Source organism: Crocuta crocuta, unplaced genomic scaffold, assembly GCF_008692635.1.
Source record: "Crocuta crocuta isolate KB4526 unplaced genomic scaffold, BGI_CrCroc_1.0 scaffold333, whole genome shotgun sequence".
In the NCBI taxonomy this organism is placed as follows: Eukaryota; Metazoa; Chordata; class Mammalia; order Carnivora; family Hyaenidae; genus Crocuta; species Crocuta crocuta.
This window is the reverse complement of record NW_027532856.1, coordinates 657,688-673,174: the sequence shown is the minus strand read 5'-3', so window position 1 is coordinate 673,174 and position 15,487 is coordinate 657,688. Positions and strand designations below refer to the sequence as shown.

The 15,487-nt window shown below is 37.3% G+C and overlaps 1 protein-coding gene across 6 annotated transcripts in view; it reads right to left on the bottom strand.

Moving 5' to 3' along the window:
- The window catches only part of ACACA (acetyl-CoA carboxylase alpha), a 270,686-nt gene that overhangs the window by 79,968 nt on the left and 175,231 nt on the right, over positions 1-15,487 (bottom strand). For all 6 annotated transcript variants that reach the window (XM_077745585.1, XM_077745584.1, XM_077745589.1 and 3 more), the window contains 2 exons: positions 12,413-12,568; positions 10,516-10,662 (listed from right to left, as the gene is read on the bottom strand). In XM_077745585.1, coding sequence (XP_077601711.1) covers positions 10,516-10,662; positions 12,413-12,568 — 303 coding nt within the window. The remainder of the gene's footprint in view (positions 1-10,515; positions 10,663-12,412; positions 12,569-15,487) is intronic.

Genomic DNA, 15,487 nt, shown 5'->3' with positions numbered 1-15,487 from the left:
GGCGGGGGGAGAGTGGGGGAGAGAGAGAGAGAGAGAGAGAGAGAGAGAGAAGGTCATAACTTTCAGGAGAAATGGTTCAAAATATTCTATCTAAGAATAGCTTCATCTCAGAGGATTGGGTCATTACTTCAGAAGACAGTCATATTTTCCCCCCATTTAATTAGGACACTGTTAAGTTTTTCAGTCAAATTACTTTATATAGATGGGTCTACCTATATTATATACACAATGGAGACTTTATATTGAAAATTCTGCAATCACTATAAAAGTATACACAAGTGTGACAATGTGATTAGGAATGTGACATTTGCTGATTTCACCTAAGCCCAAGTTGCCTAGTATATGAACTGAAAAATAATAGCCAAAGGAAACTCCATCACCGAATCCCCTTGTTCCACCTTCTCTCTCCCTCTAATGCTTTTATGCAGGTGAAACCTAGTGAAAATGACACTCTAGGACTAAGGGTTAAGGAAGCAACAAAAGGGCAGTGACCTGAGAGAGTCTGCAAGTGTGGGTGGGTTTATGGCATAAGGAGGTTCAGACTCAGGCTCCGTGGCCCTGGAAATACACAAGCTTCCTCCCTGACCACTGACTTACCAAATGGTTCTAGGCAGTTCCTGCCAATTACATGTTCATTAATATAGCCATAAATTGTTTAAAAATACATAATTTCAGATTATTTCTGATAACACAGGCTCCTTAGGTTTAAGGTTACCAAACTAAACTAAGGCGAGGGAAAAAGGGAAGAGGATCAAAAGAGTTACTGTGAATAAGCTGAGGATGAGCAGAAATAAATATCTGCCTTATACAAGTTCTAAGGAAGAAAATATTTCTTTGGCCACCATCTGATTCTGGAATAAACACATGCAAGTGAGGGAGGAGGGAACGGGGAGGAGAAAGCAAGCACAGGAGAACAGTCTTATTTAACTGTTTTTATGTGGGTAAAATGATTTGTGCCACAGTATTTCCATAAGAAGTGGGACCATTATTTTCCTGTAGAAACACATTTGGTTTGAAAAGTATCACTGGACAGGATGTGAAAATCAAACTGAATGAATTATTCACAACCCCCGATCAGAGGTGATCATTATTTCTGATGCTCCAAACAGTGATTAGGATTCTGCCCTGAGATGTCATTTTCTCGCTGAGTAACACCAGCGACACAGAAAGGCATTATCTATCTATCCATACATGTATTTTTTCTCCTGGGAGGACCTTGGTTTAATGTTACTATAACAGGTACTAAAAACATGACAATATTAACATTTATTCTGATGGTGCTCATAAATGCCATTAGTCTGACACAAAGTGTCAACACTAATCATGATCCAAAATTAACATCAAAATTGACATCAACATTAATTGTACTATCAGTGTGAAGAGAATGTGCAATTGCGCACACGCGCGCGCGCACACACACATACACTTTCCAAAGCTGCTGTTACTACAAAATAAAATACTAATATTAAGCTCAACCAATAAATTTGAAGGGAAAGCTAAGGGGCAAAACCGGACAGGATTGTGTTTCTAAGAATGTAAGAAGCATCCATCAACTGTAGCTATCTGTGCTGTGGGAAGCAGTTAAAGTATATCTTTGCCATGGTTGCCTTTCTTCTATCTCCTCACTTTGAGTTCAGCTGTAATAATATTTTTCTATGTAGACTTAAATAGAGGTGAGACTGTGGCTTTAACATTAAAGCTTTATTTTCCATGCTAAAAGTCTAACAGTTGAAATTTTCTGGCAAAGCCTCCTGTAGCTACTGTGTTACCACTGCTAATGCCAGGAAGATGACCATTCTGCAAGGCCTTGGAGCAGCAATACAAAGAATTCTCGAGCATTCGAGCTGAAATGGACCTAAGCATGATCTGCATTGTGGAGATGAGAAAACAAAACGAAGGCCCGGTAAGAAAGAATTTGAACTTGAGTTCCTTTACATACACATAATAAAATGTTACCTCTCCCCACTTTTATATCTTGTATGGAATGTTACATCTTCACTTTTAGTTAGATATTATCAAAAAATAATGACAGTATTAACTCACGTTAGAATTTCATGAAAAAAATATACTCGATGGAATAGTAGAAAAATACTGTATAGGTGTTAAAATGTGCCTTTTTAAACCACAAGGCGATACAATGTTTGACATAATTTGCGCAATTCAGAAAAAACATGCTGAAAAAAATGTCAATGCCTTTCCATATTGTATTATCTGCTAGATATCATATTCCGTTGCCTAGTGTTGTATGATCACATAAAAGAGCTGAAGACAATTTTCTTAACAGCTGAAAAACTCTTTTTCATGCTTGGATAATTCAAAAATGGCTGAACAAACTTACCTCAACCTTTCTAAAAGCGATAAAAGAGGAAGAAAAAAACATTTTTAGAGCAAAAAAATTTTCATCCCAGAGGTAATTTTTTGAAAAATATTACTGATGATTAGAAATAATAATTTCTAATTGAATAGGGGAATTAACTCTCCTGCAATATTTATAAACATGAAACCACAGTAATTTTATGCATATACAGACGCAATGCTTTTAGTAAACATACCAATTTTTTTTTAAAAAGCATGCAATAGAGCACATACAAGCCAGTGGTATTTGAGAAATGGGGCACAGGAGTAATTGGATGATATGGAAATTAACCAAGTTGGCCTACTGCAGTTCAAGAAGCCTTGCCCATTAATCATACAAACGAATGTTGAACTCTGATGCTCCATGCTACACCTCATCCTTGGGTGTCATCTGTTGCTGTCCTGATGTTCATTATTGCCTTTAGTTGGAGCTGTAAAGTCTCTTGAGATAGGGTACTATATCACATCTTATTTTAGTAAAATCTTAAAACTTAAGGTGTATAAAAATGCTGGCAAGTATATCCTTTTGTTTAAAGGCTATCTTATCTTTAGGACCAACTTTTGGAGGGGACTGAGGAGCCACTCTGGTCAGCCAATGGATGTATTAGGATTTTCAGTCAACCTCAATAGGCCTTGGTTCGCTAATAATGAAATGAGTCAAACGAACTAATCCACCTGTTGAAAAATCTCCAATACCAATAATAGCCACTCAGGAAGAATTCTAAGAAAAGTATATGCAAAGTAAATAGGTGATGGGTACTAAGGAAGGCACTTGTAATGAGCACTGGGTGTTGTACTGTAAGTGATGAATCACTAAATTCTACACACTTTATGTCAACTGGGATTTAAATAAAAATTTTAAAAAAGAGAGAAAAGTATATGCATCTCAAAAGAATAGTGTTAAAATTCATTAAAAGTAATTCCATGGCAGGAAGACATACCTTTCAGAATTAGCCACAATATTTTTCTAATGAGGGGCTCAACTTTGGTTCCAAGGATCATTTTATTTATTTATTTTTTTAAATTTAAGAAGCTTTTATTTTTTTTATTTTTTATTTTTTACAAATAGTTTATTGTCAAATTAGTTTCCACATAACACCCAGTGCTCATCCCCACAAGGGTCCTCCTCCATGTCCATCCCCCCTCCCCCCCACATCCATCAGTCCTCAGCTTTTGTCAGCATTCAAGAGTCTCTCATGGTTTCCCTCTCTCCCTTTCTCCTACCGTTTCCCCCCTTCTTCTCCCCCTCGTTCCTCAGTTAAGTTCCTCTTAATCCTCCTATACGTGCAAACATATGATATTTGTCCTTCTCTGCCTGACTTACTTCGCTCAGCATAACACCCTCAAGGTCCATCCATGTTGCTACACATGGCCAGATTTCATTGTTTCTCATTGCCATGTAGTATTGCATGGTATAGATAAACCACATCTTCTTGATCCATTCATCCGTTGATGGACACTTAGGCTCTTTCCATGTTTTAGCTATTGTTGAGAGTGCTGCTATGAACATTGGGGTGCATGTGCTTCCAAGGATCATTTTAGACAAAGACTTGTAACCAAACATGCTCATTCAGAGGATAAAAGAAAAATGCATAGTATTTCTAAATAAAACTATCTTAAGCACATATTTCATGTCTTTTTCTATATTTGAAATTCCTATCTTGTTATCCCTAAAGGAGACTCAAAACTGGGATTTGGGGAAGCCATTGATGAAAAACAAGACAAGCATAAATTATGAATGCTTATATGTAATCAGTGGTGTGTGATACTTTTCTGCTAAAGATCTCAAAGCACTTACACTTTCCCATCTTCAGGGATAGATTGGTGGCAAGGACCATTAGTCTCTTTTTATAACCTGAACAATCAGTGCACAGACCATGGTCCTATTTTTCAGATTTGCCTTCTTCAGGTCTATTTCAAAGCTCAACTTCAGCATACTACAATACAAATATGCCTCTCTTCCAACACATATCTAAAAGATTGACATGGACTCAATTACTACACCCAGCACGAAAAGGTAAACTGACAGCAAAACAATGAAACAAAAGCACAGTAAAATACATTCAAATTATATTTACATTCAGAGAACTATTCTGAGGCTAAATTGAGTAAAACAACATACAAAAGTCTAATGTTAAACTAGAAAAATATTTGGGTTCTATGTGCTTGAGAGATGGACTCAAGCCCACAAACATGCACAAACTCTCCCCAGTCAGAGTTTCAGAGAGTAATAGGTTCCACTAGAATCTAAGTCCAGGATAACACAAGGAATTCCTTTGAGAGGAGAGAAAATGTCAACCAAGTAAATTCAGACAGAAGGTTATAGTGGTTTTTCTAAAATAAGAGGTCCTTTGGATTAAAAGGGCTAGCCTAAAGTTGTCAAAATGGGTCTAATAATTAATTTCTTACACTCTTTCAGGCTTCTATAAGCTTACCAACTTCCTTTCCTTACCAACTCCCAATGTCTTTTTGTTTGTTTTTATGCTCAAATTAGAGGTTCCAAAGAATTATAGCAACATATAAGTGAGGAACAGTGTCAAAATGATAAGATTTGTTTAAGCCAGGGGCGCCTGGGTGGCTTAGTCGGTTAAGCGTCCGACTTTCACTTAGGTCATGATCTCGCGGTTCGTGGGTTCAAGCCCCGTGTCAGGCTCTGTGCTGACTGCCAGCTCAGAGCCTGGAGCCTCTTTCGGTCTGTGACTCCCTCTCTCTCTGACCCTCCCCTGCTCACGCGGTCTCTCTCTCTCTCCTAGAAATAAATAAAATATTAAAAAAAAAAAAGATTTGTTTCAGCCAGTCAGTAGATGTGGGAATATTTGATATATCACTCTCCATATTTTTTTAAGTTTGAAATATTTTATAATAAAAAAATTATAGACACTTACACCTTGGTGAAACCAGATATCAGCATGCTGCCAACAACTAAATATTGGCAAGGCTGAGCAGATCTAGGATTGAATTCCTAATTCCCACCATCCCTACCCTTTCACCTCAAGAACATAAAAGATACCAGTCATGATGGCAACAAGTCTTTAAACTTTAATTTCCACTATTTTTTCCCTCCTCAATCATCTTCTTCCTAAAAAGATGTTTCTTGTAAAAAATGTGTAGGGCAAGGATGTGATAAGACTCAAAAGATCTCCGCCAAAAGAGTTAAAAACGCAATTGCATACTGGAGGAACACCAGGCAAAACCTACCACACTAACTGAAAAAAAAAAGGAAGGATACCACTGGATCTGCCTCACCAAACAGGGCAATTCAAGAGGCTTGTCTGAATGCCAAGCTGCTGAGAAGGAAAAACCCTGACACCTAGTGCCTATCTGAAGAAATGAAGCCTTGGAGCAACTCCAATTCTTAAAAGAGTGATAGTGTGTGTGAAGGTAGTCATCAAATTGTATTCAATTTGGAATATGCTTATCTCCCAGAAATATTTTAAGGAAAAAATTTAATGCCACACAAGAATTCCAGTCTTTAGTTGCTGATCCTTTTTGGAATACACATCCTGTACCTGATTATTATAGCTGCTTCTAAAGAGAAATCTTCCTCTTATCTCAGTTTTTCATTATGATAGGAGAAATGAGGGCGAGGGTTTGCATGGTTAAAAAGGCCATGTGCTGATAGAGTAAGGAAAACAGGGTCCTACTTTCTGTCCACACTGAAGGTGCTATAAAGTTGCCTATCATATCCTTCATTGCTGCCCAGTTTCGACATTCATGATTTATTTCATGGAGCAGTTAAAGGAAATATAATAAAAGAATGCTAATAACATTTTAGAACAAATAAGAATATAGTCTCAGGAAGGCTAGAGTTTTCTTTGTCCTACACCAAGCAAAGTTAAGTTGTTCTCTGTCAAGGCCGTTACCGCCCTTGGCTTGATCTTAGCCTGAGCCTTTTAATAACAGGATTTAGTGCGAAAAGTAGCTGCAGTGGATTGTGAACTGTTACTCAAAATGTTCCCACCTGCAATTACAGCTTCAACCAAATGATCAAAACAGGTTAGCAAACTGGCAGGAAAAAGAAAACAATTCTTCCAAAATTGAGAAGCAGTAAAAGTAGAACAGCAGTTTCTTCCTCTGTATCAGAGGAACAGTACTTCCTCTGTATCGAGTCCCAACAGCACACCACTCATCTAGCTGTGTATTTACATATACTGCCCATCACTGTAGCTTCATAGCAGCTAGAATTGAAATAAGTTTAGTCTATTTTGTAATCACATTTTCCACAATTTTCATCTTTACTTGAAACTATTTAAAAAATCCTAGACAACTCATCTTTGGAGCTATTTGCAAGTAACAGTTCACAGATTTGGTCTACATCTCTTTTATTCCTACTCTAAATTCATACTAAATGCAATGCCATTCAAACCTGACAATGAGAAAAATGTGTTCTCTTACACTTCTATCGTGAATAAGGTGGCATTCCTTCAGTTACATCTTTCTTGATGGGAAAGGGACAACTAGGAAAATAGAAAGAAGAAAGTGGCTAACACCACCTCAGAAAATCTCTTTTTCTCCTGCTTTTAACATGGGGACAATGTTCAAAATGCAGGTCACATCTCTGCTGAAACAGCCAATATTCTTTCTCAAATGGCAAACAAGTTACCTAAAACTAAATGGTACTGAATTGTTCCAAGTCCTGGTCCCATCACCATTTTACCTATTTACTGTCCTGGGGGGAAAAAAAACAGGGAAGAAAGAGAAAGCCTGGCCACCCATATAGCCAGTGCTCTGATAAGTACAGGTTGTCTGCTCTTGATTATGGGGAAAACCATCTCGATTCATGGGGAAACTCTGTAGCAATCTCTCATTTACCTTTATTCCTTATATCCATGTGCTAGCTTTTAAACCCAGAAACTCCAATCCTTGAAGGTAATGCAGTATCACCCACAATGATGACCTGGTAGAGCCGTCACCTTTGGAGAACACCACATTATGATGATTTAATGTCTATGCAGCATCAATACATTTACATTGAGTCTTGGCTCTCAGAACATTAAGAGGTCAATTTTTTATTCCTTTTTTAATAAAACGATTTCTCAAGGTTTTGTTCAGATGCCCATTCTCTTTGGGACAGGACAGATTTGCTCCAAATCTCATCAGCTTGAGCTCTTTTCCTTCCCTTCACATCACTCTTGGGGTAATGCGTAGAGTGCCTGGCTCATGACAAACTTGTCTCTTTGGCCAAAGAAAATTAAACTGAAATAGCTGAAAGTCAACTTGCTCTGATAAAACTGGGCTCAGCATGAGGAAATACATCCCACTGATGCCTCATCATCTCTTAGGCACAGCTGTCCCTCAGAATTCTGACTGCAGAAACTCCATCTTCAGATTGGTTGGCTTCTCAGTGAACGTGCACCATTGTATGCTCAAGCTATTGGTAACAGAGTTTTGATACTAATACCCCAACCCCATTCCTGTTGTGCAATACCCTATGATCTAGCTACAGCCACTGACTGATTACCAGCCATCCCAGGCATTAGTCACTAACTGCTCACAAAAGAACACTGGTCTCACTCCTCCCGAGCTCAAAGACTCAGAAACAGCAAGCTAACAACTCAGCCTCAATCCCAGTCAATCATCTGAAGAAAAGGAAAAGAGAACAAAGAAAATAGGCAACCCTTTAAGGAGAGGAAAGAATGGAACAAGAAAGTGAGAACCGACAAAAACAAAAATAAAAAATTTAAATACAATTAGATTTCTCAATTTCAAGATTATTAAAGCACTGGGCAAAGGGAAACATATGGTCCCCAAACTGACTCTACTGCTTGTAACTATAACACTATACAGCTGTTTAAGACATCCCTTTTCTACCCAGGTTTTTGTTTGAGTCTTAAAGGGGTTAAAAAAACCTTTAATTTTTTTTTATTCATCTGTGTGTGTGTGTGTGTGTGTGTGTGTGTGTGTGTGTGTGTGTGTGTGTGTGATCNTAACACTATACAGCTGTTTAAGACATCCCTTTTCTACCCAGGTTTTTGTTTGAGTCTTAAAGGGGTTAAAAAAACCTTTAATTTTTTTTTATTCATCTGTGTGTGTGTGTGTGTGTGTGTGTGTGTGTGTGTGTGTGTGTGTGTGTGTGGTCTTTGGGTACAGAGTCCCGTATAATAAGACTATTTGTATTCATACTGGCAGAGTAAACACTACATGTTCATGCCCAGGCAGCTCTGTGCTTGTAATTTCAGCAAGAACAGAGCTCTGTCCCTCTGGGACTTCACTATTCCCCCAGTCTCCATTCGCTCAAACACAGAATGAGAGCAGAGAGAAAGCAGGAGAGAAAGATCATGGCAAGAGGTTTAACAGAGCAGTGCAGCTAGCTCTTGTCTGGCCCAAAATCTCATTTTTTGTTTTAATTACATTAGTTAAGACCATTTTTCTCTCAGCCCCATGTTCACAAGGGGGTCTTCCATTCCTAAAGACTACACTGTTGAATGAATCAGAATTTAGGTCTAGCACAATGAAGCTTTTCTTTGCTGTTGTGGGGCTCACTATGTAGATGCCACACTGTGGCACAAGCCTCTGCTGTAACTTGGTGTGTTAATGAGTACATATCTATTCTTCTGAAAATTCTATGCATCTTCCCTCCCTAGCCTCTTGCCTTTGCTATTTGTTGAGGCATTCAATTAGAAGAACTGTAAGTCTGATACTCTCCATCTGGTCCAATGCCTGCATCCATCTTAATACCAATTCATCTACTTTTGGCATCCACTGGTATACTTACCAAAACAGCATACACCTTGTATATACGGTAACATTTTTTGAAAAAGATACTGCACAGAATGGAAAATACCACATATTATCTCCAAAGGTCTACCCAGCCTGTTTATGGAGAACACCTGGGTAAAGATTACTCTTTCTAAAGAATGAGATTTATTTAGGGATTCTATCTAAGGTTGAAATAAAATCCTATCTCTTTTTAGGTTTATTATTGTTGTTTTGGTTGTAATTATACCTTAGAAACATAGTTAAAATCAGGAAGAGGAGGAGATATGGTATGACTCTGTATCATTATTAATAGTGCACCGTAAGAGAGAGGATTCCAATGTCACAAAATGAATTCTTAGATAACTCAGAAATGGGTCTTCTCCTACATTCTTTTATGTTTAAACCCCTGGTTCTGATTGAGCCCCTTTAAGAATATATTTACCATGATCATAACAGCACTAGATCAAATTACTTCAGTACAGAAAATATACCAAAAAAGGTGTACTAGTATGTAAGTAACCAAATTAAAAAAAAAATCAAGCAAAACAATACTTTAAATGTTTTTATTATAGAAAACGTCTGGGGTGCCTGGGTGGCTCAGTCAGTTAAGCGTCTGACTTCAGCTCATGTCATGATCTCACGGTTCGTGGGTATGAGCCCCGCGTCGGGCTCTGTGCTGACAGCTAGCTCAGAGCCTGGAGCCTGTTTCAGATCCTGTGCCTCCCTCTCTCTCTGACCCTCCCCTGCTCATGCTATCTCTCTCTCAGAAATAAATAAAACATTAAAAAAAAAAAAAAAGAAAATGTCTCAGGGGCACCTCGGTGGCTCAGTCAGTTAAGCGTCCAACTTCGGCCAGGTCATGATCTCACGGTTCATGAGTTCCAGCCCCACATCAGGCTCTCTGCTGTCAGCATGGAGCCTGCTTTGGATCCTTAGTCTCCCCCTCTGTCTGCCCTTCCCCCACCTGCACACTCCTGTGTGCATGCTCTCTCTTCTAAAAAATAAACATTAAAAAAAGAAAAATCTCAAAATTTCAGGTATATACAAAAAAAGAGAAAGCAGTCTATTTCTATGTATATATCATCTAGCTTTCATTAACAACTCATGGCCAGTTTGTTTTTTCTATACTCCTGCACTCACCCCTCTATTACTCTGAAGTAAATCCAAGACATTGGATTGCTTCATCTGTGATTATTTTAGTAGTTATGTGTAAAAGAAAACATTACTGTTTTTTAGAAAGCAAAACTATAATACCATTTTAAAAAGTACATTATCACACCTAAAAAATTAATAATTCCTTGATATTCAGTCAATGTTCTCTCCCTAAAGAACTCTACCAACAAGACTACTATGTGCCTATGCAGCATCTAAATTAATGCTACTCAATGGCCATCCCTACGGAAAACTGCTACTAGCAGGCACAGAGATAAGAAAAGTGGGGGGTGGGACTCAACGACTTGCCTCATTTCCTCCTGGAAGCCTGTTCATGCGGACCAGCTGACCTTGATCATCCAACACGAGCTCAGTATATGTTAGTATGTCAGAAGGCAGGGGGGGTGATGGAAGGAATGCTTGAGTGGACATAGACTCCCAGAGTTTGATCAGAGACTAGTGGAGGAGAGAAGTTTGACTAATCAGTGACAATAAATATTTCAACACACACAAAAATAAATATTAAGTAGCAGTCAATCTGATTTTGCTCTTTCCTTTCTAAGTGTTCTGCTGAGCATCAAAACATTAGACCAAATTCTGTAGCTCTCATTCTGAGTTAAAATAGACTTGTCATTATTTTTCACATAACGTTTTTTACATATCAAAGTAAGGCACTTTTCCAACAAAGTCAAATAAATTACTGAGTGATTCTGAATCAGCACAAGAGCATTAACAAATACAATACACCTAACAAACATACCTAATAATACCCTAAGAAAATTAAAATAAAAAACTAAGTAGCATTAATCCTTCTTTTTTAAAAAAGAAGACAAATCCTAGAAGAATAGAAAAATAGCCAGGAAAAGTGATATGACACACAGCTAATACCAAAAAAATCTAAGAAGGCAAGAATAAAGTTTCTACTAGAGGCTCAGGGGAAGCATCCTTTTCCTAATGTCTTTTCAGATCTATAGGCCCATATGCAGGAATTAGCTCATCAGGGATGTATGACTATTTGTAAATGTGCAGATCAATTCTGCTCAAATTTGAGAAGAGAGACACACCTATTCACTTTAAAACCATTATGATTTCCATTTCCAACTTCCTATTACCAGAATAAATGCCTCATGAAGTGGGAACTAGCTGTTTCTTCAGTTGTCTCAAAATATTTAAAGGCAGTATGATGCATTCATACCAACATATTCCAATCACAGTGTTTATGTCTATTCTATAGGAAGAATTATATAAAGTGTCATTTCTATTTATAGTTCTGGCATTGGGGAACAGAACTAACATTCAACCTGTAGGGTAACAATGTTGGCAATACTAAATAAAGGTAGCTATGTTTCCAGAGAGAGAACTTATAAACAAATGACTACATACAAGAAATCTCTTGTATTTACGAAGGCCATAGAATATTACTTTATTAAAACTCAAATGTGGTAATACTAGTAGTATTGACTAGAAGACTTGGAAAAATCCTGTATTCATAGATATTTTTTTTAAAGGACAAATTCAGTATTCTTTTGATATTCTATCTCTTGCATTTTCTGCTGCTGATGTACTTTTCTTACCTTCTATTGAAGGAAGAAAAATCTGCAGCATAGAGAGGATTCACCATACAGATCAAAGGAATTTATTTTCAAATAAAGGATGAGAATCATAATGTATTTTCTCATACTAGTTTTTATTCAGCTATAATAAATCTCCCATGAAAGAATTGATACTTTAAACTGTGTATCATGAACTCTATATCCATTTGTATATGTTATCAGTATTGATTCTCATCATATTAACCTATCAGCTAATAACCTGGGTTATCTTGGAAAATAGGAAAAAGAGAACTAGAGTTTCAAGGTTTTTTTAATATCCATAATTTGATTGTAACTCAGGAAATATACAGCTGAACATAACTCCTCACATAGGTCATGGTAAACTACCATCATAGGCATGCTGTCTCAGTTTACTTCCTTCTCAACAGAGGCTTCTATCCTCACCATTCCTCCTATTAATTCATAAAGAACTATCCAATATTGGAGTTGGCAATCACCAAATCCCAAATGAGACAGAAATGAGAGTAGTGTCAAGATATTTCTTGGCCTCTGGGCCATTCCAGGCTAAGCTGCATCTAATGGAAATTCAGGAAAACCTTGTCTCTTTAGAACATATCAGAGCCACCCCCTCCCCCTCAGGTTGGCACCTTTACCTGTCGAAACATCTCTGGGATATCATATATGTATGTTGTCCCCAAGGATTGTGCCTGGAATCTCTTTGATTGAAGGAGGTCTTTGGTGACATATGGAGTGTTGATTAACATTCCATGCAATGGTCCCTGTTTGTCTCCATATGCCTGAAACATGATCTGCAGGAAAAAGAGAATGACAGGGGGAGTTAAGAGACAGAGAAGAAAATCAGCTGCCTAGAGGGGCTTTTTTCATAAATGTGATTTCTTGACACACGTTTTTGGTGGGTTGAGTAGCTAAGACATGCCTTTACACATTGGATAGTGTTCTCAGTTCTCTATAGATTAACCAATTCCAAAACATGGTATGTGACCAATGATACACCATGGGTTGCTCTCACTTTTGGATTAGTTGAAATCAATAAGAAAGCACACTGTAAATTTCACATCTCAGAAACATACTGACAATGCGTGCCTTCTAAAGTGACTTGAATTCCATATACTCAGAAATGAAGTATGTCAATTAATCCAGCATAGTTCAGCTTTATGCTGAAGAGAATTCTGCTCTTTCTCTAACAGTGGAAGTCCAGGTCAAGACTCTACCCTATTATCTGTGCTTCAGTCTACCCGATTAGAAGGTGCTTCATAAGTGTTAGCAGCCACACAAAGGCTTCAAAGATTTCTGCCAGAAGTGGATTTCACCCATCCATCTAGTCAGTTCTTGTTAGCTCATTAGACATAGCCCATAGTAAAATAAATGTATTTTATATATACATACATATATATAATATAGATATCTATTTATTTATACCCTCCAGTGTACTATGTCTACAACTACTGAATAGCTCCTGCAATACCTATACTGTCACATAATGAAATCACACTAATTTTTAACCATTTCAACTCAAGTATTTCTAGAAGAGTATTTCATACTTCATATATGTAGATAGTTTTATTTGCTTATAAATATTGTTAAGGGATGCCATTACTTCAACTCAGTTAATATTTATTAAGTGCCCAGAGGGTACAAAACATTAAAATAGGCACTTTATGCACGAATACATAAAACCTAGATTCCCAACACAGTGAATACAAATGGAGCCTGGGAAATAAGGATATGTGGGTATACACAAATATCTATTCTGGTATAAAATGTATAAGCTTAAATCTACCATTAAGGAATAGATTTGTGAACATGATATATATGTCTAACAACATAATTAAGTACTTTCCCAAACCCTGGATACCATTTAGCTAAATGAATCCTTAGCCCCCTAGCTCAGAGAAACAAATATGTTCTGCTGACTTGTCAGTCAGGTTCTATACTGGGCACAAATTGTCTTGGGCCACTTAAAACCCCACAGTATGGAGCTTTCAGTCCTATTCTATATCACTAGTGGTGAAACTCACTGGGTGGGAGGTAGAATTAGCAATGTCTTAAGTAGAAATGGTAATGTTTTAAGAGATTCAAAGTGTTAGGTGTAGTCAAGGTATTAGAATGAAAAAACTGGACTCCTCAGAGAAGATAAACCAAATTAAAATAAGAAAAAGGAGTAAAAGCAGTAGGTTCTTGGAGCTACATTCCTGTCTATTAGGAAAGACAAGAGCTGTGGGTACAGAATCTTAGACTCACTTTTGCCAAGGTAGAATGAAGTTAGGCTGGTCAGTGGTTAAGCGACATAACTATGTGGACTGAGAAAGGAGGCTGATGAAAGCCCTCTAGGTACTCTTGCTGCTGGTGGGACTTTAAAATGGTAGGACTACTTCAGTGAATAGTTGGGCACTTTTTTATAAAGTTAAAAATATACTTCCTGTGACCTAGTAATTACACTCCCATGTATTTACCCAAGAGAAATGAAAACATATTCTACATAAAGACTTGTAAATGAATGTTCATATAGCAGCTTTATTCATAGTAGCCCAAACTGGAAAATAAAGCTTCAAATGTCCACCAATAGGTGAATGAATATAAAAATTTTGGTATACTCATAAAATGGAATACCACTCAGCAATGAAGAGGAACATACCCAGAGTCTATGAAACATGGATGAATCTCAAAAATACTATGCTGAACAAAAGAAGCCACATAGACACTCTACATAGTGTCTAATTTCATTTATATCAAATTCTAGGACAGGCAAAACTCATCTATAATAGAAAGCAGACCAGTGGGTGCCCAGAACTGTGACTCTACCTTTGACTGCAAAAGAGAGTAAGAGACCTTTTGGGAGTATCAAGATGTTCTCTATCATGACTGTGATGGGGGTTATACAGGTTTATACGATTTCAGAATGAACTGAAGTATACACATAAAATAAGTACATTTTATTACATGCAAATTGTATCTCAATAAAGGTGACTTAAAAAATGTATATTTCTCCCTTATACTACACACTGGGAATCAAATGACTCATGCGACGGATTACCCAAATCTCTTCTCCCCACTGTGACGGCTGGTATCAGTGTTCAATTACAGCTAACACCACAAAGACTTTACAAGGAAAATGAAACAAAATGAAGCTCAAGCCACTCAACCTTGTTCCTCGTTGTCAGAATAAACGATGTGCTGAACAAGAGGTTGATGGTAATGGATAGCACTGGATGATCAGCTACCTCCATTAATTTCATTTTCTACTATAATGGACATAGTAGTTAAAAACTGGTAAAGTGTTCGTCTTACAGGTTTATGAAAATATACATCTATTTTATATATCATACACCTTTCATCAGTGGCCATCCAAAAGGCTTCTCTTGGGAAACAATCTCTGATCCCATAGTCTGTTCCCTTAGAACCTTGTACCTATTTTATGATAGCACAAATCATAATCATATTACAGACAAATTAATTATCTGTCTTCTTCCACCCTGATGCAAATTTTCCTAAGAATAGAGATCACTTTGAATCCATAGTGCCTGACCCACTATATAGGTGGTTAATCAACGTTACATCAATTAACAAAATCAATGAATGATACACAGGGTTCTACATTATTTTGAATTCATATAATGACTCACTAGAACAAAGAAAGGGAAAAAATAAATTGGCAGTAAGTATCAGGCAGGCATTAGGAGCGCCAGAGCCGACTTGAAGGCTGTTCC